This window comes from Crocodylus porosus, unplaced genomic scaffold, assembly GCF_001723895.1.
Source record: "Crocodylus porosus isolate Cpor-Errol unplaced genomic scaffold, CroPor_comp1, whole genome shotgun sequence".
Classification (NCBI taxonomy): Eukaryota; Metazoa; Chordata; order Crocodylia; family Crocodylidae; genus Crocodylus; species Crocodylus porosus.
In genome coordinates, this window is record NW_017728951.1 from 14,949,874 (window position 1) to 14,977,293 (window position 27,420).

A 27,420-nucleotide genomic window follows, 5' to 3' on the forward strand; every position below is an offset into this window, starting at 1 on the left:
ATGGGACCCCCCACAGCTATCATGTTGAAAGTAAAAGACTGAAAAAAAGTGATGATCTTAATATGATTAGAGCACATAAGACCACTGCCAACCAAACCAGAAATGTGACAGTCTTGCGACAAAGTATACTAGAACCAAATTATGAATAACATTGTACTTTACCAAGTTGCCACTTTCTTGAACACATGGTCTCCATCATCCAGATGGGCAGTGCCGGTTCCAGCATAGCAATGGCCATGTTTGCAAAGCAGATTGAGCCTTAAAGAAGGAAAAACACAGAAATTATTTCACTTGAATGCTGAGCAAAAGCCAAATAGAGGCAGCCAGCGTTTACAAAAATGTGCTCTTTGTCATAGACCAAATATTGATTGCTATGAAATGGCAGGGAGTGCAAAACCACTTACAACTGATTTCCTATTTATTTCAATCCTCTAAGAAATTGTACAATAAAGGTTAAGCTATTTTCATAATGGGAGAAAAACAAAGATGCCAGCGAACTCGGTGACATTTAGAAAGTGCAGTAGTTCTGACTTCTATAAAGGATAAGCTTAACGATACTACTTTGGTCTTTACAGCTGTTCTCTGGGGGCAAAATTGTAACCCTGTGGCACATGACTCTGACCCCACTCTCTAAGCATCTGAAGATGACTAAGAGGGGACACGGAGATCCAGTTCCTTAAAAATACGTAGGTAAAGAAGTCCTCTGTTTCAGTACCACTGACATTTGCAAAGCTTCTGCTCAGCTGCCACCTATTCCTGCAGGCAACTAAGTACCCTTAATGCCCAAGTTTCTGCCTGTTGGCCTTCACAGAGCAGCCTCACTTTTGAAACCATCTTACTGCTAACAGCCTGCTCTGGGCTCTAGTCAAGCCAGAGGCTCTGAAACAAGGTTACAGGGGAACGCTCCTCTCACCAGCAATCTCAAAGCATGCCCAGACCCTGGTAGCTGCTAGCCCCTGGTCTGGGAGACCTGGAGGCAGGCCACAGAGAAGTGAAGGGGCAGCAGAGCATTTGTGCAAAAAGCAGCCAGAAGTATAGGGTGAATTTGGGGGAGCATACTTCTGCTTGTAAGCACACAACTCCAAGCAACGAGTAAGGGGAAAGCACCAGCCTCTGGCCCAGCAGTGCTCTGGGGCAGTTTGACCACTTTGGAATCTAATCCCCTTCTCTCCCCGCCACTCTCCTGATTTCTTTCCAGTTTGCTTAGGCAGCTCCCTTGCTCAGCTACCCATGTGCTGAAAATTACTCACTTGCATGCCGTAACCCTCTCCATGTATTGTGTGGGCTGTCTGGCCCCTTTGCTGGGGGCTGAGAATTGCACCAGGCAGCAGGCTGACTAGTTTAGTTGGCACAGTGCTGTGCAGAGAGATGCCTTTTGAAGACCTGGGGCTAAGTGTCCTTACTGCCATGCCAGTTCACTGGGACGTGACAGGTTCCCACAGTTAGCTGGCAGCCAGAAGACAACTGTAACCCTTTCAGTAGGAGGGACCTGTTCCTCTGCCAGAAGGAAGGAACCTGAGGGCAAAGATTGCCCTGCTCCAGCAGACTAAGGAGGACCCATATTTAGCAGTCCTGCCAGAAAAGAGAGTCTATGTATTTTTTCTTAATATAAACCCTAGGGGCCTATCTTGGTCTAATCAGCCCCTTGCAGCAGCAAGCTTCACCAGCCCAGCAAGAGAAGGAGAAGGTCCCAGATCTATGGAGGATTTCTGAAGGAAGCGGGGAATTGGTTGTTATGAATTCCCCGCACCTCTGGATATTTCTAGCCTGGTGATGATGTTCCCCTCCAGCCCAAACAAATGTTTCTAGCCTGAGGCAGAATCGTTATGTCTACCTGAGGCACTAATGGCCACGTTGGGCATTTATACATGTGCTCTTGGAGTTGTGGGGTGGAGGGGGCGCTTTAAATAGAGTGGCTCTGAGAGCTGCTTTAATTGAAGTGCCTGGAGTGTCTCGTGTATCAGCATCCTTGTGCTTAAAAATGGTGGTAAGGTCACTGTAACTAAAGCTCATTTGATGAGCTTTAGTTAAAGCCCATCTCCCCACTCCCACCACCATCATGTTAAGTGTGGGGGCGCTGATGCACGAGACCCTGGAGTCTGCTGGAGCACAGTAATTACCACGCTCCAGTAGACTCAATTAATCCAGCCTGCTCTAACACAGCGTGTCGGAGCAGCCTTGCTGCTCATATATAGGCACCGAGTACTCCTAAACCAGGAAAAAAAAAACCCATGTATTCATCTAACTGTTTCAAAAGGACTGAACTTTCAGCCTTGGGGAGTTGGATATTTAGGCTCCAAACTCATTAGAAATCTATGGGAATCAGGCACTTAAAGACTTTAAGGATTTGGGCCTTAAATCCTCCAAGCCCCTGGGGCATTCAACACATGGGGTTGTGGTACAAGGTTTCCCATACTGTGCTATAATGTGTCTCAGTTATGGACATATCGCAAATTTTACAGTCTATCAATTAACTTCTCTTTCTCAGTTCTAGTAGCCAGAAAAATAAGGAGTCTTTCCTACTAAACCTTCCTCTGTAAATTTTATCTGCATCATTACCACATTTCTTGTGATGTGTTTTGGGTTTAAAACTAGGATTAGTACATTGTTGAAGAGAGATGGTATTACTACTGATTCTCTGAGTCGATGAGCCTGTTCCAGTCTTCCAGAGAACTTGGAGAAGGCAGGGCAGAAGGGCATAATCCAGTATAAAATGAACTCCCAGAAAGTCTGGAAACCATCAGTGTAACCAACACCCTGAGCCACGCAGGCCTCACTCCTTTTCTTTCTAGTACTTCTAGTGCCGTCTTGGACTAACATTAAAGAACAGTAACATGTTTCTCTATAACTGTTTACCAGGGAGTTTATTACTTTTTAATATTCAAGTCCAACTTGTCTTAGAACAGAAATGTATTTCTTCTGGAATAAGTTTTCCATGTTGCAGTTCAGCACTGTATGAGCACCATTGTCACTCTTCATTTAAAAACGCCAAGATGTATTAGACTATGCCTCTAAGATCCCCTAAAACCAACTTGAAGACCCACTCCCTACCTATTCCTGGGGCAAGAAGCAACAGCTCATCAATGCTCTGCAAATAAAGATGAACTGTTAACCTTTCCAATATAGTCTGTGCTACTGCAGCAGTTCCAATTAAATACCTCAGAGGTGCCCTGCCCCAAACCAGAAACCAGCTGAGCTTGAAAGAACTCATCGATGCAGGAAAACCATTTCATGCCAGATAAAGTCCAGCTCTAGGAAGAAGTGCTATTTTTACTTAATGATGGGCTCAGACAGCAAAACTTTCATGCAGCTCATACCAAACTTTGTTAGAAAGACACATGCACGTGGATTGCATCAATTTCCTGTGAGCACAGGATTCAAAATGTCACCAGAATTTGCCACAATGCAGCGACTGCAACAACCTTGTAATTGTTCCTTGGTAATGCTGCCTCTCAGCCCTCATCTCAGCCCAAGCATCTAGGATATATTCCAAAGGGATAATAGAAGAATGAGAGTTTCTGCCTTTGCTAGACCTGGTATTTACTTGTATGCCACCTACCACACTATCCCCAGGAGGCAGATAACTAGGTTTTGTCATGTCTGTCTGGCAAAATCTTTTGTGAAAAGAAATCCATATTTCTAGCAAATAAATGCCTCATAATTATAGCAACAATTAGACTTGCAAAGGCTCTAAAATGATGTGAAGATTTCAGGCTGCTCCTTCCAGCTGAGTCATGGGGGCAGAATGATTGAAGCATTTAATTGTGGTTCAGGCTGTTAAGCTGATCCCTGCTTTAGGCTTATGCGAGAAGCTTCCCTGAATTGATCCAGCTGTAAGTGGGTACTTATGCAGGCTTGGTAGTCACAAGTGGCTGGAGATGATGCTGGCCACATTGTTCTCTTGAGGCATGTGAAGACAAAACAGGGACCTTAAATTGAAGCGGTGGATTTTTAAGAAGATCAGGTTTGCTGCTTTTCTTGGGTAGAGCCTGCCTTTCCGGGCTGCTGCCAGGCTGCCTGTAGGGCTTCCTGCAGAGCTGTGGAGCTGCACACAGCCCAGTGCTTTGCTCTGCACCTGTAGGGGCAGCAAACTAAAATTCCGTGGATGAATTTTAGTTTGCTGTGCCCCAAGTCATGTAAGGCACATTACGCCACCGAATTTCCTACAGCAGCTGGAATTAATGTGCAATACATCACCAAGGTGTGCAAACACCGACACCATTAAAGCAGTGCCAAAGCATTTGGCCTGCTTTAACGTGTCATGCACACACCTCTCTGTGCCACTGGCTACAGAAATGGTGTGCAATAATCCTACTAGCTTCATGGGCCTTGGGAGGACCTTTGACTTTGAACCTCTAATTGCACTTTGGCTCCTCAAGGACAAGAAAATCAAACAGAGAGGAACTGGGTACATAGCTATGAAACTAGTATCTCCAAATGCAATACGGACAACTTCTAAAAAAAAAAATGCTGGTTCATTTATAATATTCATTTATAATACTTGTAGTTAACAAGTCATTCCAGGGGAGTGAAATATTTATCAAGAAAGTTAACTCTGCATTGCAAACATTTCAGATTCTGTAATGTGAGCCTCATTTTTGTTGCTGTTACTTTGTCCTATGGCTTCCATCACCATAATGTTTAGGCACCTCACATTTTTAGTGAATTTGTCATCATATGAGAAATGGAAATGCTATACTTTCCATTTCACAGTGGATTATGGAAGCATAAAAAGGCTAAGTGACTTGCCCAATACCATGCTGGAAATTGGTGGTGGAGCACAGACCTGAGTCTAAATCTCCTAAGTCATCACCTAGTGTCCTAACCATTAAGCCATCTTTCCCCATTAGGCTCATCACAACAGTGAGGTCTGCAGCCCACTAGAACATCTTGCTAGAGAGAGAGAATGGGAAAATTCAAACGCACTTAAGTGTAAGAAGCCATGTTCAAAAGGAAGTGGAAGCAATGCCACTCAAAGAGTGTGTTTGATGTGGTAGGAAAGCCTGCAGATGGGCTGATGTGCATTGGTAGGAAAGACAAGAGGCTAAACTTCTTACTGTTCTACATCTGCCGTACTGGAGTTTTAAGAGAGGGGAGAATGGATGCAAAAGCTGAATTGCATAATAATGTGACACAAAATGGAGACCAAAAGATTCAATCTCTGCTCCTGTGTGAAGAGATAAGAAATAGCAGCTCCTCAGCCCCAACTTTGCAGTGACAGACTTTTTAGACTCAAGGCATCCCTCAGAAAATGCCAGCTCTTGACTTGCTTTATTAGCTTCTGTAGTCCAAAACTGAATGCAGGACTCAGAAAGATACAGCAGGTCAAAACATTCTTGACACTGTGGTTTCCTATTTGAAAGCTCTGGGTTTATCTTGTGACTTGTGTAGGTGTTTGCACATGTAACAGTGCTAATATTTTGCAGTACCCTGCAGCACCATTAAAAGGATCTTGTGGCACATTGGCTGAGAAGGACCACACTGCTCTCAGGTCTAATCATACACCTTTGCAAAATCCCATTTAAACCCATGTCTCCGGCTCAAATATTCTGAGAATATCTCCCTCGCAGTTACTCAGCTACACTTTCAATCTTGCTTTAACTAATGGTCCCACGGTCCATGTACCAATGAGAAGCAGCCGGCTGCATGCCTCACTAGTGCAGAACCTGTCAATCCCTTCCCACTGGGATCAATAAATGTTTACAAACCAGCACTTCCAAACCTGCTATTCAGTTACAACAAGGGTGGGCAAAATACAGCCCACAGCCCTGCCCAGCCCAGGCACAGAGGGCAGCCCAGACCGTGGCACATGCAGCCACACTCCATTTCCTGGCAGAGGTGGTTCCCTCTGGCTGCCACTGCCAGGTTCAGCCCCGCTGTCCGTGCATCCGAGCCCATCTGCCCTGGAACCGCCTCCAGAGACGGGACCTGTGCAGGCCAGCAGAGAGTGCCGCCCAGGAGTGAGATTGGTAGGCAGAGCTGAGGAGATCCCAGGATGCTGGGACAGTGACAGCGCAGGGCTGATCTGCTCTCTTGCACTCCCCTGCCAGCAGAACCTATGCCCGTCGCAGGGGCCTGCAGGCAGCGGATCACAGTTCAGCCCCAGCCCAAGCCCCGTGCTGTCACTGCCCTGTGATCCCAGCCCCAGCCATGGATGCAGCTCCTCACCCAGCCACATGCCCTGCCCATGCAGCATCTATCTGGTCTCCATGGAGACTGGTCCCTGACCCCTGGACACAGCTCCCAGGCTCCAGACGCAGCACACAGCTGGTCAGGGAACTGTGTCCAGGGCCAAGACCAGGATCTTGGGGCAGTGACAGAACTGGGCTGAGGCAGAGCTGCAATCTGCTCCCCACCTGTCCCTGTTCCCTGTTGCAGGGGTGTGTGGGGAGCGAATCGTGGCTTTTCCCTGGCCCTGTGCTGTCTCCACTCCAGATTGCCACTCAGCTGCATCCCACTCATCCTCCACAGAGACTGGCTGGGAGCCTCATGGGGAGCTGTGCCCATGCCCGGGGTCAGGATTGTGGGGAGATGACAGCATGGGGCTAGGACAGAGCCACAATCTGCTCCCTGCACACCCCTGCCTGCAAAACCTGCACCCATCGCAGGGGCGTGTAGGCTGCTGATCAGAGCTCGGCCCCAGCTCATGCAGTCACCACCCCATGACCTTGCCCTGTGATCCCAGCCTCTCCTGCTTGTCCCATTCCTGAACATCACTCCCTGCATCCCACACAGGAAATTTTGGTGAGCTGTTGCATGGAGAGGAGGGGACAGGGAGGGGGTGCTTACCTTGCCCACAACAGCTCAACAATACTTCCTATCTGGCTCACAGGCCCAAATAATTGCCCATGCCTGAGTTACACTATGCTTCTCTTGATGTTGGACATGTTAAACTGGCAAGAAGTGTGTATTTCCATGAGCCTAATTACTCTAGGTGGTTTTTGTTTTTTTTCCTGTGATTTTTTTTCCCCCGGATAAGTAATGCACGCTTCATACTGTCCTTTATCGGTGAACATAAACCAAAAAATCTTAACTCTTTGGGAAGTCTCCCGTCAGGTCTGAATCCTAATTTCTCATCTCAAGTCCATCTCTGCTTAAGTGAATGATTTGTTCATTTGAAATCTGTTTTTAAGGGAACACTGTAAATTATTGAGATCCATGGTAAGAGAGTTGTCTGCTGGCCTGAGAACAGTTGGAATGAGGCAGGCTGGGATTCCAGGCACATCAGAAAGGAGCAGTCAGAATAAAATGGTAAAATATATAGTACCTGCTGCAATAATGATATATGGATCCTTCAAGAGGGTCAGTAGCGGTGTTCCTTTCTGACTCTGTTGAAACAGATTAAAAAGATAAGGATTAGTAAAAGCAAATTACCACCTATTTCATAAAGTGTCTTATGATAGTACTTACTTCTGGTTCTGCTCTGGATGGCTGTAGAACAAATAACTGAATAGCTGTAAAACAAAAATCAATACTGTAGCTTTGGGTCAAGCTAGCTGGTGTACTATTGCAATATAAAATGGGATCAGCATTAGGATTTACTAACCTCCATCTAACACAGCTAATGCTGCCAACACAAGAAAAGGTGCGCTCCTTCCCACAAACTCATACATCACACTCCCAAAAGGTGGACCCACTACAGGAGAAAAAGCAAAACGTTCATAATGTCACTTTCTAGGTTTCAAACAACTTTTGAGGGGCCTGACCCAGCTACCATGGACAGCCCAAGGCAAAACTCCTATCAGTCTTATTGGTCACAAGTTCAAAGAATGCAAGTTTACTGCAATTTGAGTAAATATTTTGGGGAGGGGGGCTCCAGGAGTGGGAGGGAGCGTATTGTTATTACCTGGCCTCCCAACCCTTACTCAGATAGAGACACAATAAGCATGGGCCAAATCCTGCCACCTTAACTTACACAATCAGGGCCTTCAGTGTCATTCACATTGCTTGCCAAAAGTTAGGAAAGCAGGATATCTGCCCTATACAAGCAAGTTGGCAATCTGACAAAGGATGGATGTAGTGCTCATGAGGATGGATATACCATGGATATTACTAAGTTAAAGCTTCCTCACAGCCACTGACTTAAATTGGAAAGGGTTGGGGCCAAACCTTTAGGAAGCCTATTTTCATTTCTCGGATTTAAAAATGTTGTGGGTGAGAACATAGCCTCTAGTGCTTGTAAAATCCTTTGAAGTTAGAAATACTACCTTGTACCACCAAATACCAGTTATGAAACTGCAAAAGAACAATTATATTGCTGAATGTTAATCGATAGACTTCACCACACAGTTAGGAAGAGGAAAATATTGGTGCCAGAGGTTTGAAATGAGTCTGAAAATCAGAAGGTTTGCCTGCTGTTAGCTAAATGTATAAGTGTAAAAAATATATTTTAACTTTGTTAAGACAATTTTAGTGTGCCCTGTTATTCTATTCTGGAGACAGGATGACAAAACTTAGTTGGACAGAAGGGAGCTCTAATATGAAATCTTCTGCAGCTTACAAACCCCATAAAAGTGCATTTTGAGTCCATGAATATTACGTTTTGCTTACCTAAAACTCCCATAGCAAGGCCTCCCAGTGCAATCCCCATTGCATTGCCTCTCTCTTCATCATCTGTATAAACACTGGCCAGCATGCCCATGCCTTAAATTAAACAAATGTCCAAAAAAATAGGCAGTTATAATACAAGCCATTTTTACCCAAATCCAAGACGACTTTGAATCTAAGATGACCCTTTCCCCAAAATTAGATTCTAGACATGGAGAATTATAAATTTGTTGTAATTGTCCATGACCAGAATTTAATTATTGGAGGGTCATCTTAAGTTTACGGCAGGCAAGTTGTAGCAGGGGGGCAAGCAGTGGGGAAATGAGAGTTGGGGGCAGGCAAAGGACAGGCAGATGGGAAAGCTGAGGCAGGGGTGGGAGTAGGCAGGAGGAAAGAAAGTGTGGGAAGGAAGGCAAAGGGAAAGTAGGCAGCCTGTCTCCCACTGCTTGCCTCCCTGGTGCCTGCCTCCCCAAAACTTCCCCACCCCTTGCCTCCCTGCCTTTCTCCCCCTTTCTCTGCTTTCCTCCACTGATCTGGGCACAGGGGGAGCCCCAGGGCCGCTCACGCCCCACCCTGCAAGGAGCAGCTATGCAGGGCAGGATTGGCTCTGGAGCTCCCCTGTGCCTGCTGTACTGAGTCAGACCGACCCAGCTAGGAGCTGTGAGGAGCTGCTTCCCAAGGAGCCCAGCTGACTGGAGACCACAGCAGCAGTGTGCAGATTCCTCCTGCCCTGCCTGGCTCCCTGCAAGCAACAGGAGGGGACAGGGCAGGTGGAACAGACAGGGACAGGAGTAGGGAGCAGATGCTGGAAACAGGAATCTTCATGCTATTGATTTTGTCCCTGGCCTAGCTGGGCTCTCTGCACGGGTGCTTCTCCCAGCTCCCAGGTGTGATGCTTGATGCTAAGACAAGGCTTTGCTTTCTCCATGATGAAGCGAGGGGGGCACACCTCATCTTGGAATTGAGTAAATACAGTAATTTATTTTCATCATACTTCAACCCTACTGAATATTAGAGAATCATGACATATGGCTATGGGTATCCCTTCCTGAGCCATCCTCCCTAGTTTCCTAGTCCCGTCTCTTCTCCACCTCTGGCTCTTCATCCCAATCAATATTCTTCCCCACCCAGCTATCCTCTCCACTGTTAGGGTTCCTCATTCTTATCTCAGTCCCCTTGCTCAGACCTCCTGGTTTCCCACTGATCTCTCCCATGTGCTCTCTCTGATGCACAAACAATCCTTTTGCTCTGAATTCACATGCATGGACCTGGGCTCTGAAAATCCCCATTCACTCAGATCTACAGTCCCAGGGGAAGTTCTATTGAACATACATGACATGAGATTTTTTTTTCTTCTTCTCAAAGGCTTACAAGTTGGCAAAATGTGGCGTGTGAAAAGATTTCCATGGAGTTGGCAAAAGGTGCATCCCTGGCACAAAGGCTACCCTCTTCCCTGTTTCATACCCTTCCCCTAGCTCCGAGCCTTTTTATGGAAAAGGTTCACAGATTTTTTTTTACATGGGAAAAACAATGGGCTTTGTTTGTTTTTATCCCTTCCTTATTTACAGCCATGACTGAACAGTGCGGGCTCTAATTTCTTTTTGCTACTGTCCCCTTCTGTCCCCTTCTCCCTCCACCCCTCAAAAAAAAGGATAAAGAGAGAAGGCCTGAGACAAACACCCAGAATGAAGACATTCTGGCCAAAATATAGGCGAAGTTACAAGCAACTGAAAGCAGTAATGGTAAATACCGGGCAGCTTCAGTAATAGTCAGGGCTGTCAGCCCCACCTATAATGTAAGTGCAGACATCAGTTCTTGATGACCTTTTAAAACTGGTGAAAATTAATATAAAAGACTAACAACACTTGTGCACAAGTCCCAGGGAGAGAGTAGTTCTTAATATTTTCTGCATAAGCACAAGGCAAATAGTGAGGAATGGTGAAGTGAAATTTGCTTTTCAGATACTTAAATGAAAGAAGCCAGCTGAAAGTAAAATGAATTTAATTGAATTATTCTACATTAATTATTCAAGCTGCGGACAAAATAGGAAAATCGAGGCAATTACTGTTGTTAAAAGGGACAAGATACAATGCAGGCCACTGAGTCCATCATACATATTTTCATACTTACCAGCCACAGAAGAACAAGAGGATCCCACTCCTTGGAGAGATCTTGCTATGAACAGTAATGTGTAGCTTCCTGAGAAGGCAAACACTGCACAAAAGGCAGAGGTGGATTTTTTTTAATTAAGTTAAATCTAACTGGGTTACAACGTTAGCTATTTTAACTATTGCAAAAACTCCATTCAATTTAGCCAGGCATTTACTGCAACTCTTGTGTCACTTTCAATGCTAACAGCATTATTTTCTTTTATTGCATTTAGATTTGTCAGTGCTGAATTGTTTCTCTGTGTCTAAGCCTCCTGGTAACACAGGGTACCAAAAAAGCCATCTTTACTCATTCCTAAGAGTTAGATTATATCCTGGTCTAATGCAGCTTCACAGTGAAGGTTTAACAAGGTTCCTGCCTTTTCCCTGTCCTTCTGAACTGCTGCATTAGTGCTGCCTAGTTCACAGCTCCTGGCACTTGGGGATAAGCAGGGGCTGCACATCACATGCACCCTTCCCTCCCACAGGCAATGGCTCCAGTCAGCTTCCCGTGCAAAACAGGTCAGTGGAGTCAAATCCACAACGGACTGGAAAAGGAAAGGGAGGAGGGTTTCTCAGAAGGAAAGGAAGGTGAGCATCCTTCAATCTCCCTGATGCCCCACCACCCAAAACCACCCTTGCACCCATCGTCAACCCATAACAGGCACCCTGAATATAAGATCCTCATCCTGCTGGGGTATCTGAACATTATTTGAACCTAACCACACCAAAAACAAACACTTACTAATGGTTGACACAAACATGATGCAAAAGCCAGCAAACATTGGGATCTGGTAACCTATTCTGGAAAACAAAATGAACACACAGATTTTTAGGAGCAGAACTTACTTTGCCCTGTACAGGATAAATCAGTTTTAGTCAGAAACATTCCTTCCTCAAGGCAAGGGGCGGTTGCCTTTTTAAAAACAAATTAAGAAATCAGCAGAAAACTAGGTTGCTTTTGGGGTTTTGGACCCTGAATAAATTGTTGCCTAAGATCCAAATCTTCCCACTCAGTAGAATAGATTCTGTGTCAGAAATCCCAAGGGAGTTCTTCATTTCAGGGTTTGGTTAATCAAATTCTGCCATAGTTGCACCCTCTACAGTGTACTTGGGCTTTAGTGGGGTTGGATGGGACAGAGCTATCACAACTTGTTTGAGGATACTGAACTATGAAATATTCTTCCAATGCCTGTATGACTGGTCCGGGTCAGCTCTTTCTATTCCTATGTACACAGTGAAATTAGATGGCAGGGGCCACCACAGAACAGTCCCATTAAGAACAGCGAGATATGGTCAAGCCAGTCAAAAGCATGGTTTGCTAATCCTTACCCAGGAAAAAGTGCCATTGATTTCATTAGATATCCTGCCTAACTTGGAAAGGGCTCAAATAGTCTGGGGAATAACACTGTTCCTGAGATATTTACTGTTCTTGGAATAAGAAGTGAGTTGATCACATCTTTCCATTTGAAACATTTTCTTGGAAAAATGTTTTTTCACCAAAATAGTCCTTTCCAATGGAAATAACTATTTGATTATTATTTTCAGGGTTTTGTTTAAAAAGAAAAGAAACTTTAGCTGAAAACCAAGCACATTTTGTTTTTTGGCAAGCAAAATGAATTTTTGACAAAAACCCTAACACATTTCATCTCAACTTTTGTTTCCGTCAAAACTATTCACAGGAACAAAACCAGCCAACTCCAAATAGGAGCTTTTCTACTCTATTTAATTAGTAAATGTAATGTGGAGTGTTTTATGTAAGAATCTGTCTTAAATGCATTTGTAAAGAAAACCCTTGAAGACCTAAACTTTTGAACCTTACGCTTCCAGGCATTGATTGTTAAGAAGTGTCCAGCAACCTTGGCTATTGGTGACTTGCAAAGATCAGGCCCTTATATTGGTAGTTCATGTGTTGCACTTCTAAGCACTAGCATGCTACTGAGTTACGCCATGGTCCTGAATTGAACAACACTCTAGTAGTTGTTAATGGGGATTTTTGTTTAATTATGGACCACAGTAAATGCAAATATCTTAGCAACATGGAACTCTATGGAGTACTTTGTGCTCATTCCATGTGCAGAACTCCCGCTAGTATATGTGGGAGCTGTCTTATACGGAAGAAACATGAAATATTAAACAGAAATCTTCAATCAGGATCATGAAGGGAAGTTCTGCCCTAAATATTGCCTCTTTATTAAAAGCAATACTGTAGAAATCACATATAGACATTCTTAGAGTTAGAAAATGTAAATGGGTATTAAAAATGACAGTTAAAGCAAATCATCTTGTGGTTACACAATGAGATTGGGAGTTGGAAGATCTGAGTCCAGTTTCTGGAGCTGCCTTGGGTATCTCACTTACTCTCTCTGTATTCCCTGCTCAAATCTCAGCTTAGGCCTCTATGTAGATGACAAGGTGCAAATGTGCAACAATATATCTAGCAGCTTTTTGTGTTTGAAAATAAAGCATGTCAGGAAACCTGAATATGGGACTTTACTATAGGCGGCTAGTGACTTGCTTAACAATTTCCAAGATTATACTGTTAAAACAAGAGGTCAGCAATCTCCCATTGTGAAGTAAGGTATTGACTGTGCTTGTCAGTGGCACCACAGGTACAGCCATGACAAGCAATCGGCCTGTGCAACGCAGTTAGTATTTGCTTCAGATTCAGATTCGGACGATTGGGGGACAGTGATTCAATTTGGTGATTTGAATCACCGTTCCAAATCAATTCAGCTGAATCTGATTCGGAGATTCGGCCACTGCCAAATCGCCTGAATCTCCAAATCAAGCAGGCCCCATCCCCTGCCCGCTCTCCCAGCCCCATCAATGCAGCAGCCGTTGAGTGAGGGCTTTTTTCTTTCCTTTTAAGTGCAGGACACTGGGGCAGGCAGGGCAGTCACGGTGGGGCCTGGGAGAACAGGCAGGGGTCAAGGTGCTCAGTGGGGCTGGGGGAGCAGGCAGGGGATGGAGCCTGACAGGGGACCCCCCACGGTCCCCTCCTCCACCCCCGTCCCCTACTTACAAGCACAGAGTCAAGTCCAGCTCCCTGCAGTGGTGAGTGGGGACTACCCGAATCTCTAAAGCTCTTCAAATCTTTTCCAACTTGATTTGGAGATCTTCGAATCGATTCAGACCTTTTCGTTGGTCTCCCAATTTGATTCGATTAGGATTCAGAGATTCTGTCCCCGAATAAGGCCGAATCTCCTCCAAATTGAATCAGCACCTGAAGCTTTGCACAGCCCTAATGGGCAATTATTGGCATGGTAGGAGGAAAGATCAGGTTCAACCCTGTGAGTAGAGAAACCCCAACCATCTGTAGCATTCCTGTTATGATGAAGCAGCTTGTTACTCGCACATGGGCACTGATTTCAAATTCTGACACTTGCAGACAGACACATGCTAGCACAGGGGTGGCTCCTACATTCAGGCTCAACTTCTTTTCTGGACCACTCTAGCTTTACTGCTGTGTGAAGTTGTTTGTACAGGAGGAAGTTGTAAATATTAAAGCTTCTGTTTCTTTGCAATGCCTCTTCACCCCACGTTAACATCTCTACTTTGTGTTGCTCTACCATGGACAGAAACATATACGCCTGTAAATGTCTTCTGTCCCTAACCTCTCTCCAACTTCTCCTTTGCCTTCCCCTTTAAATCCACTAAAAGAGAATTGCTTCCTCAGTAGTAAATCTGAGACAGCTGCAAAATCCCACATGTTTGAAAAGGGCTCTCTGCACTCAGGAAAGCTTTTGCAAGTATTCTGACTTCAGGAAAAGTGCCTATCATTAGTCTGAGGGGGAAACAGCAGCTACAGATGGAAACAGTACAAATTGCTAAGATTCAGTGACAAGATGGATCCATGATTACAGGATTGTCTAGTGGTGAGTATACTTATTAACACAGATTACCCTATGATGAGAGAAACCATTGATGGGTTTTGTGTTGCAGTGAAACAAAACAATGCTTGCAGTGACTGTGTGTCAGGATCTTATTTGACTCTTCTGTTGGCTTCAATACTGTTACAACACAGTTTTAGTAGTAGGCTGAGCCAGATTTTACTCAAAGTTTGAACACTGATGGCTTTAATTTTTTTGATTGGGTTACTGTCTTGTAGATCTAGTCTCTCTGCATAGGGAAGTAGGTCTGACTCTTCCACATCCTTTTCCTTTGGTAGGTAAACATCTGCAAACTAGGCATAAAATGCTGCCATCTTAACTCAGTGTTTTGAATTCACTTTGTTTTCATGGAAACAATTATACAAGGCAGTAGAAAACTCAGCCTGAAAATTATTAGGGTTCGTAACACTTCCAGTAAGTCATCGCTCTCCATATATGAGTTGCAGCTAGCTCCTTCTGTGAAGTTTGTTTTTATTGCTTTTCTAACTTTGTTTCAGAAAATTTAGCCAGAAATTGCTAGAGATACTAAATGCATACGAGATTGCTTCTTTAAAGTCTGAAGGAAATCTGTCAGGTGGTTGAGTTAATATATTTAATTACAAATGTACCTGGGTTTGAGAAGCTATGGCTTTGTTTTATTTTCTAGCTTAATCCCAAACTTGCCTTGTTACTATCCTTTCCTACTTTTCACATTGTTTATTTACCTTTACAGATTCACGCACTGGTTATATTAGAAGAACATACATTAAAATTAAGCAAAGCTGTTAATGTGTGGGGAGTTATCATCCTTGTAGAAAGTTTTGAGAACCCTCTCTCATTTTGTGAAAAATGTTTATATAAAGGTCAGTGTAATTATGGCGGGAACTTAATGAGCTACGATGGCCAAAATTTTCCCAAGTGACCATTGATATTGGGTGGCCAGTTAAATTGGGCATACAGGGTGTGTCTACATGGGCACCTTAATGCACGTTATCTTATTGTAACGTGCATTAAAGCATCACAAAAAGTGCACTTTTACTAAATGCACATTAAAATAGGTTAATGCACCTTTCTCTATTACCTCAAAATCGAGGTACCAAATTTAACGCACATTAGGAAAAACGCATTAATGAATGTGTAGATGTGCCCACAGAGACTGAATCATTGAAAGACCAATGCCTTTCTGAAAATGTTCTAAGTATATGTGTGCGTGTGTTAGAGAGAGAGAGCGAGAGCACACATGTTGCTCTTTAAGGCCGCTTGCATAATAAAGACATAAAAACACTGATACAGGAGAAAGCAAACAGCTTTCCTTTTGTTCAAGGGTTACTAAGCTGCTTTTGGTGTTGAAGGGCAACAGTATCAGTCTCTATGCTTGTATGTGGCGGGGGGGGGTTGGTTTTTTAATCGGAACGCATGTTTTCCCCAGTGGAGGCTGCCGCTCCCACTGAGCAGAGAGGTAGTTAGCCGTCTTAGCCTGAAATCAGGCAGAAAACAGAGTAGATGTATACTTTATGGGCTAACTAAATCAGAGATGCATGGTATCTGTAAGCAGTAGGCTTACGAAAGCTTATGCTATGCATTTCTGATTTAGTTAGCCTATAAAGTGCAAATCTACCCTACCTTCTACTGCTACCACTGCCATGCTAATTTTGGCAAGACAGAGCAATTAAAATAATAGATTTTCAATAAGTTTTTAATAATTTATTTTTAAAATCACTTGATGCTTTGTAAAATTAATTTGATACACTGTTATTGCACATTATAAATCTACAATTTTAAATTGCACTGTTTTATAAAGTCTGAGTTTTGAAAAAAGTATACTAGTGTTATCTCACTTAAATTTTACAGGTATGTAATTGTATTTCAGTGAATAAGTCCACTCAGTTAAAAGGGACTGCTCCAAGTTATGAATCGGGACCTTTTAAAAAGTATTTCCCCTGGTGTCATAAAATCTGTCACTTCAAAACATAAGGACTTCAAAGTTAACAGTGACATTATTTAGTTTTCAATAAATTAGATTACTGTAATTTGCTATCAATGAAGCTGGGGGAGGAAATGAAGTCAAGTTGGATGCTCAGGAGAGGATCTTGTAAATGATGGCTCCCGTTGCTGTATTCTCTATCAAAATGCTCCCTGTCCTAAGTGGAATATGTGCTGGTCCCTTTTCCCATTGGGATAATTGACAGATTTAGGAAGCCTGCCAAAAATTCCATCTGAACTGGGGACAGAACCATGATCTTGGAAATGGTAGCCCCAGTCCTCAGCTTTTATGCCACAGTTCCTCTTGCACAAATTGTTTCCAATCTCTCTATTTACCCAGGCTGTTTCCCTTTGTGAAGGGCTTTCAGATCAACAAATGAATAAAGGTGAGGTTAACTGCAAAATACTATTCTTGACGTTATATTTTTCCAGCTAGGGTGATTATGGCAGAGAGGAACAGTATATGTGGGACATTTAGGGCTAATCTTAATTCTAATACTTAGTAGAGAGTAAAGAGAGCTTTATATCTGTCTCTGCCTGTGTGGACAAAAAACAACTACATTAAGGGCTGAGTTAGTGCAGATTACTTCTTTCCAGTCTTGCTATAGGTGAAGGTGGAAAAGCAAGGACATTATTGCAGCTCTGTGCTTTAAAACTGTCCTAGGTCTGCCTCTGAAGCAGGGGTGCCATGTGCCATGTGTAGCTTGGGGCTTGTGTTCAATCCACTTCTTAATTCACAATAACTCTGCTACCATTTAGACTGAAAGCAGAATATGCTAACCCTGCATGTGTAGCAAACCTCTCTCTTGGGCGTGTGTGTGTTTTGTCAGGTATTCTTTGAAAGATGCTCTATGAGCATGCATACCTCTCATTCCTTAAGTTGACCAATGAGGTCATTTTTATCCACTAAATTTCTTTACAATTTAAAAAACCCTGTCTCCAAACTACACAAAGCGGGGGGAACCCAGAAAAACAACTCTGAAAAATTCCCAAAACAACAGAAAGGACCACTAATAGTTATAGAATAAGATTACTTAACAGCCTGCCATATCCTATACAACATCAAGTACTTAAAAACTAGCGTACAGCTCTGCAAAAAAACCCCATGAACAACAACACAGCATCATTCTTTCACCAGGAAGGCAAATACATAAGCACAATTATTTTGAGGAGATTGCCTAACAAATTTCCCTTGTGCAATATGGCTCTTCGGATTTATTTGGGTTTCCTTCCTAATCTCAGCTGAACTCTTTTGATGAAACTTTTCAAAAGAGACTTCAGCCTGACCAGTAAAAATCTGACAAATCTGTAAGCAGCTGAAAGCTGTGCCCTTCTAATGATAAATTAAGGACAACCTTAACTTCAGCAGATACTGCTGGGTCCACCTGTAATAGCTCACGCTTAACCTACATATATATTTTAAAGAAACAGTAGTTATAAGTACTTCACCTAAAACATCCATTGTTAGTGGCTAAATATATGAAACTATATTTTCTATTAAACTTGCCTCATAAAAGTATCTTCCCCTAAGACAAAGATAAAAATGTTTCAAAGCCCACAACAATCCATGAGTCAAACTCAGAGGTACTGTGCTATGACGACATCCATTTCTTTCAAGAAAAGATATTCTTTGTTATATCGGCCACAAAATATACATTGTCATTCACTATTTATTTCCTGCTTTTTAAGGGTCTGGGTCCTGTTTTTAAAAAGGTGTGTCGGGGGGTGGAAATTGTAGTGCTCCATATACTCTCAAATTAAAAAAAAAAAAACAGACAAAGAGTTTCTGGAGAAAATCTCAGCAAAGATCATTTGACAAACATCATCCTGTCGGTAGAAGAAGCATGCGGACAAAGCTGATGATGGGTCGGAGGGAGGGCCATTTCCAAACCTAGCTGATCCTTGCATGTCTACAGGAGAGTCCGGACCCACAGATCCAGCCACACCTACAAGCCAATCTTTATAGCATGATTTACAAGGAGTGACGCCATCCAGTCTACCTCAGTTTCACTAGGGCTCGGGTCATACAAATGCACAAACAGATCTTTGCACGTGCCCCCTTGGTTCCAAAAGCTTCCATTGTACATTTTTTGGAGAAACTAACAGAAATGGTAAACAAAATGTGACATAATCACACTATTGATAAATCCTACATGATTTCATATAAAGCATGTTGTTTCGCTTTCCCTAACATTTGCAGTTTGTACAAACGACGATGCCAACGTAAGAATTCAGAGAAAAGTAGAATGGGTTGCTAACCTAATCAGATCAATAAGAAAAATCAACAGTGTACTGATAGCTGACACAATGAAAAGATGTGGTTTTTAAATCAGTGTTTCTGTGCATGCGGGATCTATTCTTGCAAAAGTTTAATAAAAACCTAGCTGCAACATCTATTTGCTATGCTAACCCTTTCTATCATGACAACAAATCTTGATACATAAATTGGAACAGCTTGCTCATCAGAAGAATGGAGTTGCCTGTGTGTTTACATAAAATTAATTTTAAACGGTGTGTGTACATGCAGCGCTCACGCTTGCAGACTGAGTGTTTTTTAAAGGCTAGTTTCAAAGCACCATAGATTAAAGTTTTGATTAATGTAGTTAAACCACCACAAATAGGAAGGTTCCTAGTTTAGTTTCCCTGCTCCAACATCTGCATATAGGCAAGCTCTAGGATTCAAGAATACCACCAGGTTTTGATTTCAGAAATGGAAATAGCCAATATTTTAAACGATCTGGTTGTCTGCATAACTGGTATGCATGACAAGTGTTGCACACTCCAACAAATAGAAAATCATCTGATAAAAAAATAATAAAATGGAGAGCTCTACAAAAAATGCTTAGCCCCGAGACAGATTTTTTTTAAAAGAACAGCTCACATTCCAAACATAATTCTTAATTGGATGTTACCCCTTATATGTTTTATATTCATATTTGGGTAACACTGGTTCAGTGGAGACACACGCACACAAGTTGTTATTAATAAAACCAAATGTTATAACGATGTTAATTTTAACTATAAAAAATGTAATAACCCCAATCGTTTAAGGATTCATTTACATGGCACTCCTGATTAGGTACTCATCATGTCCCTTATTAGGATAACATCTTCATCATTCATGTAGAGCACTTGAGTTGTTTATCAATACGACTATCTGAACAGTTCTGTGTACATTGTATGTTAAAAACCTGTTTATAATAGTTTAGCTCCAAATAAACACCTTTAGTGCTTTTTTAATTTCCTTTTTGAATCACGTGGATGTTAAGTACTATAGCCCTCATTGTGATTCCAGTCAAAGCAGCTTTCAAAAATGTACCATTTCAACACACTTCCTTTCAATTTTTCCATGCATCTGAGATCGAAAGAAAACACTTTGTCTGAGGACATTAAACGAAAATACCAAATGGTGTAAACTGGGGTAACTCTAGTGATTTGTTATGCGAACCTAACTAAAACAGCTGGGGATCGGGCCACCCATAACATGACTCAGAGCAGCAAAGCATTAATTACGCATGAAGCAGACTTGCTCCCTTTCCCACTGAAGTCAATAGCAGTTTTACCTTCTATTCTTATCCCCAAATCCTGGCCCATGATTCAGATCCTAGATTCTCAAACTGCCCTAAAAACAATGTGCCTCCAATGCAAGTACAAAGAAAAAAAATCTGAACTTTGCCAACAACCTCAGCACGGCCTTTTCCTATTAAAAATATGGACGGTCTTAGAACCTGCCATCTCTTTCCAATAGTTTGACCATTACAATTGCTGTATCATATTGTCATTCAGGCCAACATAATGCAGTTTTTACATGACCAGTTCTCAAAGAGCTTTATCTACCCTTTAAATAAAAGCCTCTATAAGGGACAGCAGACCTAAGAGTGGGGAAGAAAGTGAATAATACTTAAATTAGCAAATGGCCACTGTAAGCTACACCAGTTGATTTCTATTTTTTAAAAATCTTTGATACATTGAAGATGTGCTAGTCAGACATATTCCACTAAAATCTGGCTATGACATGAGAAGTCCAGTGAGTCAGGGCCACTAAAGGAAATAATGCTGAAATACCGATGAATAGTAAAATTTCAGTAGAAAATCATAATAGCATGAGAGAGAGAACATACCTGTTTGTCATTGGCCCTATGAAAGGGTTAGTGATTAGCTGCACAGTTGCTTTAGAAGCAAACAATAAACCAACTTGAACATTTTCATTTAGAAGGTCCTTGTCTTCCTTAGGGCAATCTGAGGGTGTATCAGTCACATTTAAAACCATTTGTTCTGTCTGAGCAAGATACCACTCTTTCGGTCTTGTCCTATCAGACTGATTTCCAGTAACCATTGTAGAGTTGTCATAATAGGAGAAGATACTCTGAAAACTGTCCAATGTTGATGAAACTATCTTGGGCCTAATAGTGTGGGTTTCAGTCGCATTTTTGTGGTGTTTGATGCTGTAGAGGTAACTGGGAATTATTGGCACTGGAAAAAACAAACGGAGTACGTTGGTTACTCTACAGTTGTCATTGCAAATGACATCACTTCATTAGCCTGCATGCTTTATCACTGATAACGAAATGATAATAGAACAAGTAAAAAAAATAGGGCTTATCTTGCTGGAACATTATTAAGAGCTCTGATGTTAATTTTTATCTACAGCACAGGATTATATTAATAAAAGTTGTACCAGGAATATGTATGCTGGCTGTATCAATGATAACTAGGAAGTGCAGTTATAACCTGCTTCTGTAAGCTTTTTTCCATAGATCTTCAGATTTTGTTGGTTTGCGTGAGTGTAGCAAAGTCTTCCACAGGTATTATTTAACAAGCAAAGTATGAGGAGAACCCAATTGCTTGTGCAGCCTTATCTGATGCATATCTTTTTAAAGAGCACTAATTGAGGTGTAAAACCACAGAATCCAAGAAAATGGTCTAGTAACATGTATTTTTATCCCATGCAATTACTTTTGCTGCATGGCGTAAAAGTATTACGGGAAAAGATTTTGTGTCATCTTTATAATAACAGAGAGAGTTATAACATTCATGTTCATTCTCTCTTCATCACTGGATTTTTGTTAAATTCATGTAACAGAAAAATCAAAAGTGAAATTCTTAATATGATTTTCTTTTCTTAGTATAATTTTCCTGAAAATACTCATATATAATAAAAATACATTCTTCAAAATTATTGAAAGTGGATGCCACGATATATTTTGCAAAGGAATAATAGTGATACAAGCACCAGTTGCTTACTTGTATCACCTCTTGCAACATCTGAATATTCATCAGACCTGAAAAGATCTTCTAACATTAGGTTACTGAATAAGAAATGAGGCGCTAATACATTTACGAGAAAATGATTTTCTTAAAAAAAATATATATAAAAAAAAATTAAAATATATACACAGCTTTTTCTGAAGTCCTATCATGGCACCAGGCTTTTTAAACTGCACTTTCCACTGAAATCAATGAGTGCAGTTTAAAAACTGATGCCACAGTGCAACTCAAGGAGTCAACCCTGTAGCATCTATGTCTGAGGGTTACATGAACAAGTATTTTCCTCTTGTTTTCACTTGTTTAAAAACTGCATCCTTATATCAAAGTTTAAACTAAGAGAAGACCTTTTAAAACTATTAGTTTGTGTTCAAGCAACTTAAAATGTTCATGTTAAATGCATTTATAGCCATGCCTGTATATGCTCCTGACTCTGTGAAGTCTTGCTGTTGTCTTAAACCATACAGGATCATCTTTGTTCTGGTCAAAGCTGACTGGGTTTTTTTACTCCACCTAATTCTGCTTTATTTCAAACTGAAGTAGATGTCTTCATCTAGTTGTCACTGCTGTGCTACAAAAGTTATTATAACAATAATGATGGGGGGGAATCCTATCAAAGGGAAACATGTGCCTTGTGTTATCTGGCCCTCCCTTCAGTTCTTATGACCGCAGAGAGAAGGAAGGAAGGCATCATTACAGAGACTTCAAAAACTGAGACAAGTGTTGGGTTGGGTTTTTTTTTTCCTACTAGAAATATTTTTCTGCAGAAGCCCTCAACCAGGACTGATGGGGCCAGCTGGGAGGACAGGGTGGGGGGACCTCGGGTGCAGACAGCCGCATCTCTGATGGTGAAAAAAGCGCTGCAGGGAACTTTCCTGAAATAATGTTCCTGAAAATGCATATAATAAAGAAAAGACCAACACGGCTACCAGATACATCCCTGAAACACAGAGTTTAGCCCGTTTTGAATTTAAGCTTCACTGCTGAACAGCAAGACAGAGTTGCACGCCTCCCTGCCTGTCCGCCCAAGAAACCCTGCCTGCTCTGCACAGCAAAGAGCAACTCGCCCAGCCCCGGCGGGGCCCACGGCCACCCTCGGCTCCCTCCGTGCGAGTTGACAGGAACTTTTTCCCACCTTTAATGTTCCCCAAGCTCCAGGAAAGCTTGCAGAACCGGGTTTGTTGCTGCTGCTGTGGAGATTTCTTAGTTGGTCTACTAAGAAACCATCCCTGGGCTACTGAGGCATCGTCCCCGAGCCCAGAGGGGCGGGGAAGGGGCGCGGGCCGGCCGGCACCTACCCACGACGGTGAGCAGCATGTTGTCCAGCAGCAGCGCGATGAACACGATGAGCAGGATGAGCCTCCGCGACTGGCGGCTGTCTCGGAGCCAGCGGAGCACGGCCGGCTCCCTCCACGCCATGGCTCGGCCGGCACCTCACGCCCCCGCCCCGGCCCGGCCCGGCCCGGCCTGTCCCGAGCCCCCGCCTCTGGCAGCGCCACTTACAGCCTCCCCTGACGTCACCCCGTGGGCAGCGCCCCGCCCGCCCGCCAAGCGGGGCTTGCCCGCCCCCGCCCGCGGGGAGAGCTGCCGGGCAACTTCCGACGGGGGGGAGGGGGAGGCATGGCCGGCTGGCTCCTCCTGCCCCCTCCCCGCCCGGCTTCAAGCTGAAGAGAATCGCAGCGTGACAGAAAACGAGGCACGGCCCCTCAGCTAGATCACCCCGGCCAGAGCGCCGTCCGACGGGGGCTTCGAAACCGCCCAGGATGGAGGCCGCGTCACGCGCCCGCGTGCCCCTGCAGAAAGGGGCCGCCGACACTGCTGGTGGCGCTCGCAGGTGGCTGCCCCTTGTCCCTCCCCTCACCGCCACCGCCACCGGTGGCGCCTGCAGGCAGTCCCCGAGGGCCGGTGCTCGCGGACCACCACGCAGTGCTCGCTACGCCCTCCGTCCCACGGCTGACAGCGCCGTGGCCGCCTGCGGGTGCTCCCCGCCTGCCACCGCCACGCTCCTGCCACCAGCAGAGCAGCGTTCGTGCCACCACCTCTTATACCCTCCCAGTGAGAAGGTTCCTCTAGCATCTAACCCAGCGGGTCCCAAACTCTGAGAGATGGCGCACCACCAGCTGAAAGCGATATAACCTTCAGTACCACCAGCAAATGTTTCAGTTCGACCTTAAGTACTACCAGAAAGTTTTTGTCATATGAAGTAATTATAATAGATCTGTTAAGCTTACCACTGACAGGTGGTTTGGTGGTAGGTGTACCACTGATTGGGAACCGCCGGTCTAACCTAAACTTCCCTTGCTGCAAAGTGAGGCCATTGCTCCTTCTTCTGTCACCACTGAGAACAGTCTGGATCCATCCTCTCTGACCTCCCCTTGGGGTAGTTAAAGGCTGCTGTTAAATCCCCCCTCAGTCTTCTCTTCTCCAGACTAAATAAGCCCAGTTCCCTCCACCTCTCCTCGTAAGTCATGTACCTCAGCCCCCAAACCATTTTTGTTGCCCTCCACTGGACTCTCCCCAATTTGTCCACATCTTTTCTGTAGTGGGGGACCCAAAACTGAACACAGTGCTCCAGATGCGGTGTCACCAGTGCTGAATCGAGGGGAATAATCACTTCCCTTGCCTTGCTGGTAACACTCCTGCCAATGCAGCCCAGGATGCCGTTAGCCTTCTTGGCAACAAGGCCACGCTGCTGGCTCATATTCAGCTTATTGTCCAATGAAACCCCCAGGGCCTCTTCTGAAGAGTTGCTTCTTTCAGTCCCTGGCCTGTCTCAGTGCATGGGGTTGTTCCATCCTAAGTGCAGGTTTTTTCACTGGTCCTTATTGACGCCATGAGATTTCCGTTGGTGCAATCCTCCAATCTGTCGAGGTCTCTCTGAATCCTAGCCCTACCCTTCAGCATCTCTACTACTCCCCCTCTCCCCATCTCCTAAGTTTGGTGTCATCTGCAAACTTACTGAGGGTGCACTCCATCTCATTTTCCAGGTCGCTGATAAAGATACTGGGAAAAAAACAGCCCTAGGACCACTTGATACTGGCTGTCAATTAGACACTGAGTCTTCGATTACTACCCGTGGAGCCCAGTGATCCAGTCAGTTTTTTACCCATCTTACAGTCCATTCATCCAACTCGGACTTCCTCAGTTTGCTTGCAAGAATGTTGTGGAAGACCGTATCAAAAGCCTTGCTAAAGTCAAGGTATGTCTTGTCCGCTGGTCTCCCCACATCCACACAGCCAGTCATCTCATCATAGAAGGCAATCAGGTTGGTCAGGCATGACTTGCCCCTGGTGAATCCATGCTGACTTTTCCTAATCGCCTTCTCCTCCAAGTGCTTAGAAATGAATTCCTTGGAGATCTGCTCCGTGATTTTTCCAGGGATGGAGGTGTAGCTGACTGGTCTGTAGTTCTCCAGATCCTCCGTCTTCCCTTTCTCAGGGAGACCCAGCTTCTTTAAAGTCTCCTCATGTGGAAGCCCCTCCATACTGCTAATCATCCTTGTTGCCCTTCTCTGAACCTCTTCTAGTTCTTCTGTATCTTTTTTGAGGTGTGGAGATCAGAACTGAGCACAGTGTTCGAGGTATGGACCTACCACAGACATATAAAGGGGTATAATGATCCTCTTCTTTTTGTTTTAATAATCCCTAACATTTTGTTTGCCCTTTGGTGGCTCCTGAGCACTGAAGTAATGTTTTTAAAAAACTGTCCACAGTGACTCCCATATCTTTTCCCTTGTGCCTTACAGACCAGTGATTTTTCAGCAGAGTAATTGTGTCAGGACACCCAGGGTACTGCCACATCCTTTGAAAGATGTGGCAAGAGATGTGAGTAGATAAGTGGGGTGTTCGGAGATAAGCAGATAAGCCAAACAGGTAAAAGTAGCTCAGGCTATCCCTGTCCAGACAATTTCCTGCTCCTACTGTCCTTTGTAAGGAAGTTAGAGCTGTAACGTATAAATAGGTTTTGAAACCGGAGGCCACTCAATTCACAAAAGTTATAGAGGGGTGCCTCCTGTCCAAAAAGGTTGAGAACCACTGCTACAGGCTCACCAGATTAGACAGATACAGCACAAGCTTTTCTGGGCTGAAGCTCGGCATCATCAGAGGCTGGAGAAGCAGGCTAGTCTGAGCACCACTGAAGAGGATACAGCAGACTAATTTTGTCTGTCCTAAGCTATCATGACAGATAAAGAGCATACTGCAGGACATGATTCAAGTTATACCGTAGTCTAATATGTACAGGTTCCCCAGCAATTCCAAAAAGTGGTAGTGAAATACCTGTAATAAGCTTCATAGGGTTATGCAGATGATTTTTTACCCCTCTAATCCTTTCCAGTCACCTGAATTCTAGCCTCACTTCCAATCGTGGCATACTTTGGAAGGCTATGTCAAATTAGAAGTGAGCTGCATAAGGTCACCACATATGTCTTTCAGGAAATGAGTCTTTTAATGAGCAAAATCAGTATTTTTACTATTCTTTTCTCACTGACTCTCGTACCACTAATTGGTCCATTTCATTGTCACATCTGCATGGAATCCCATGCATTCTGCTCAAACTGTTATATTTCTTTGTGATCATTATGCACATTTGTGACATTGTCACATGGTGGAGCCTACCCTGGCAGCAGGCAGCTCCTGGGGCAGGGAACAATCTCCTGCTCCCTGCTGCCCGGCTGACTGGGAGCACGTTTGCTCCCAATCGGCCATTTACATGTGCTGTACTGTGCAGTAATTACTCCTGAGTAAATTTGCTTTTTGTATTTACAGGTAGCTAATTTACTCGCAAGTAGAACAAATTACTGTGCAGTAAGCATCTGCACATGTAGACTGTAATGCTTACTGCCCTGTCATTTGCTCTGATCCTAAGTAAAGTATCTTGTGTAAATGCTCCCACTGAATCCAAAGGGTCAGGTCCCAGTAGAACAGACTTAACTTGTGACATTACTGAAAAAAAACCAGTTTATTTTTCTGACCGAATTGCATGCTTTAGCTGTTCATTTTTATAAAGTTAGGTAACCAGGATGTGCTACGTTCTGACTTAAGAAAGCCTTAAAAATGGTGCAGATTTCTCTGCAAATTTTGTTGAGGAAAACCTGTTAGTCTGTACCTTTTGCCAGTGCCTCTGGATCAGAGACTTATTAGCAAAACAGTTTTACACTCTGGCAAATGACTGTTCCATCATAGAATTTGCTTAGAGATGTAACACAGGAGAGAAGAATGGATAGACAATAACAGGCTCTCTAGTTTTTGTTGAAACCAGTGAAAAGACTTTCTATTAGGCCTTGTTTGCCGTACTAAAATTTTCATAAAATATGCTATTTACTGTGCATTCATAGTTTCTTATAATAATAATAATGCCAGATTTGTTGAACAGAATATCCATTACTTATTTCTGTTCCCACATTGGTAAATTTTGATTTTTCATTGATATGTTCTTCTGGTACCTCCTACAAACCTTCTTTGATATGCAGTCATCGGTTCCATCAGCTTAATGTCAATACGCTTTGCTAAGATTGTATGAGTGGGATTGTCACTTTTGCATGGTTTTCCTAACCAATATCTCCAGTGCTATACTCCCAAGTCACCAACAAGGGAGAATGACATTCC

General features: G+C 43.5%; 1 protein-coding gene across 1 annotated transcript in view; it reads right to left on the bottom strand.

Annotated features, from left to right (window-relative positions):
• SLC18A2 (solute carrier family 18 member A2) overlaps window positions 1–23,288 on the bottom strand; it is a 33,872-nt gene extending 10,584 nt beyond the window's left edge. The window contains exons 1-9 of the mRNA XM_019555966.1: window positions 23,113–23,288; window positions 20,671–21,022; window positions 11,440–11,498; window positions 10,678–10,761; window positions 8,551–8,643; window positions 7,547–7,636; window positions 7,411–7,454; window positions 7,268–7,328; window positions 163–258 (exon numbers count right to left, since the gene is read on the bottom strand). Coding sequence (XP_019411511.1) covers window positions 163–258; window positions 7,268–7,328; window positions 7,411–7,454; window positions 7,547–7,636; window positions 8,551–8,643; window positions 10,678–10,761; window positions 11,440–11,498; window positions 20,671–21,022; window positions 23,113–23,233 — 1,000 coding nt within the window. The 5' untranslated portion in view covers window positions 23,234–23,288. The remainder of the gene's footprint in view (window positions 1–162; window positions 259–7,267; window positions 7,329–7,410; window positions 7,455–7,546; window positions 7,637–8,550; window positions 8,644–10,677; window positions 10,762–11,439; window positions 11,499–20,670; window positions 21,023–23,112) is intronic.
• Between the last annotated feature and the right edge of the window lie 4,132 nt (window positions 23,289–27,420).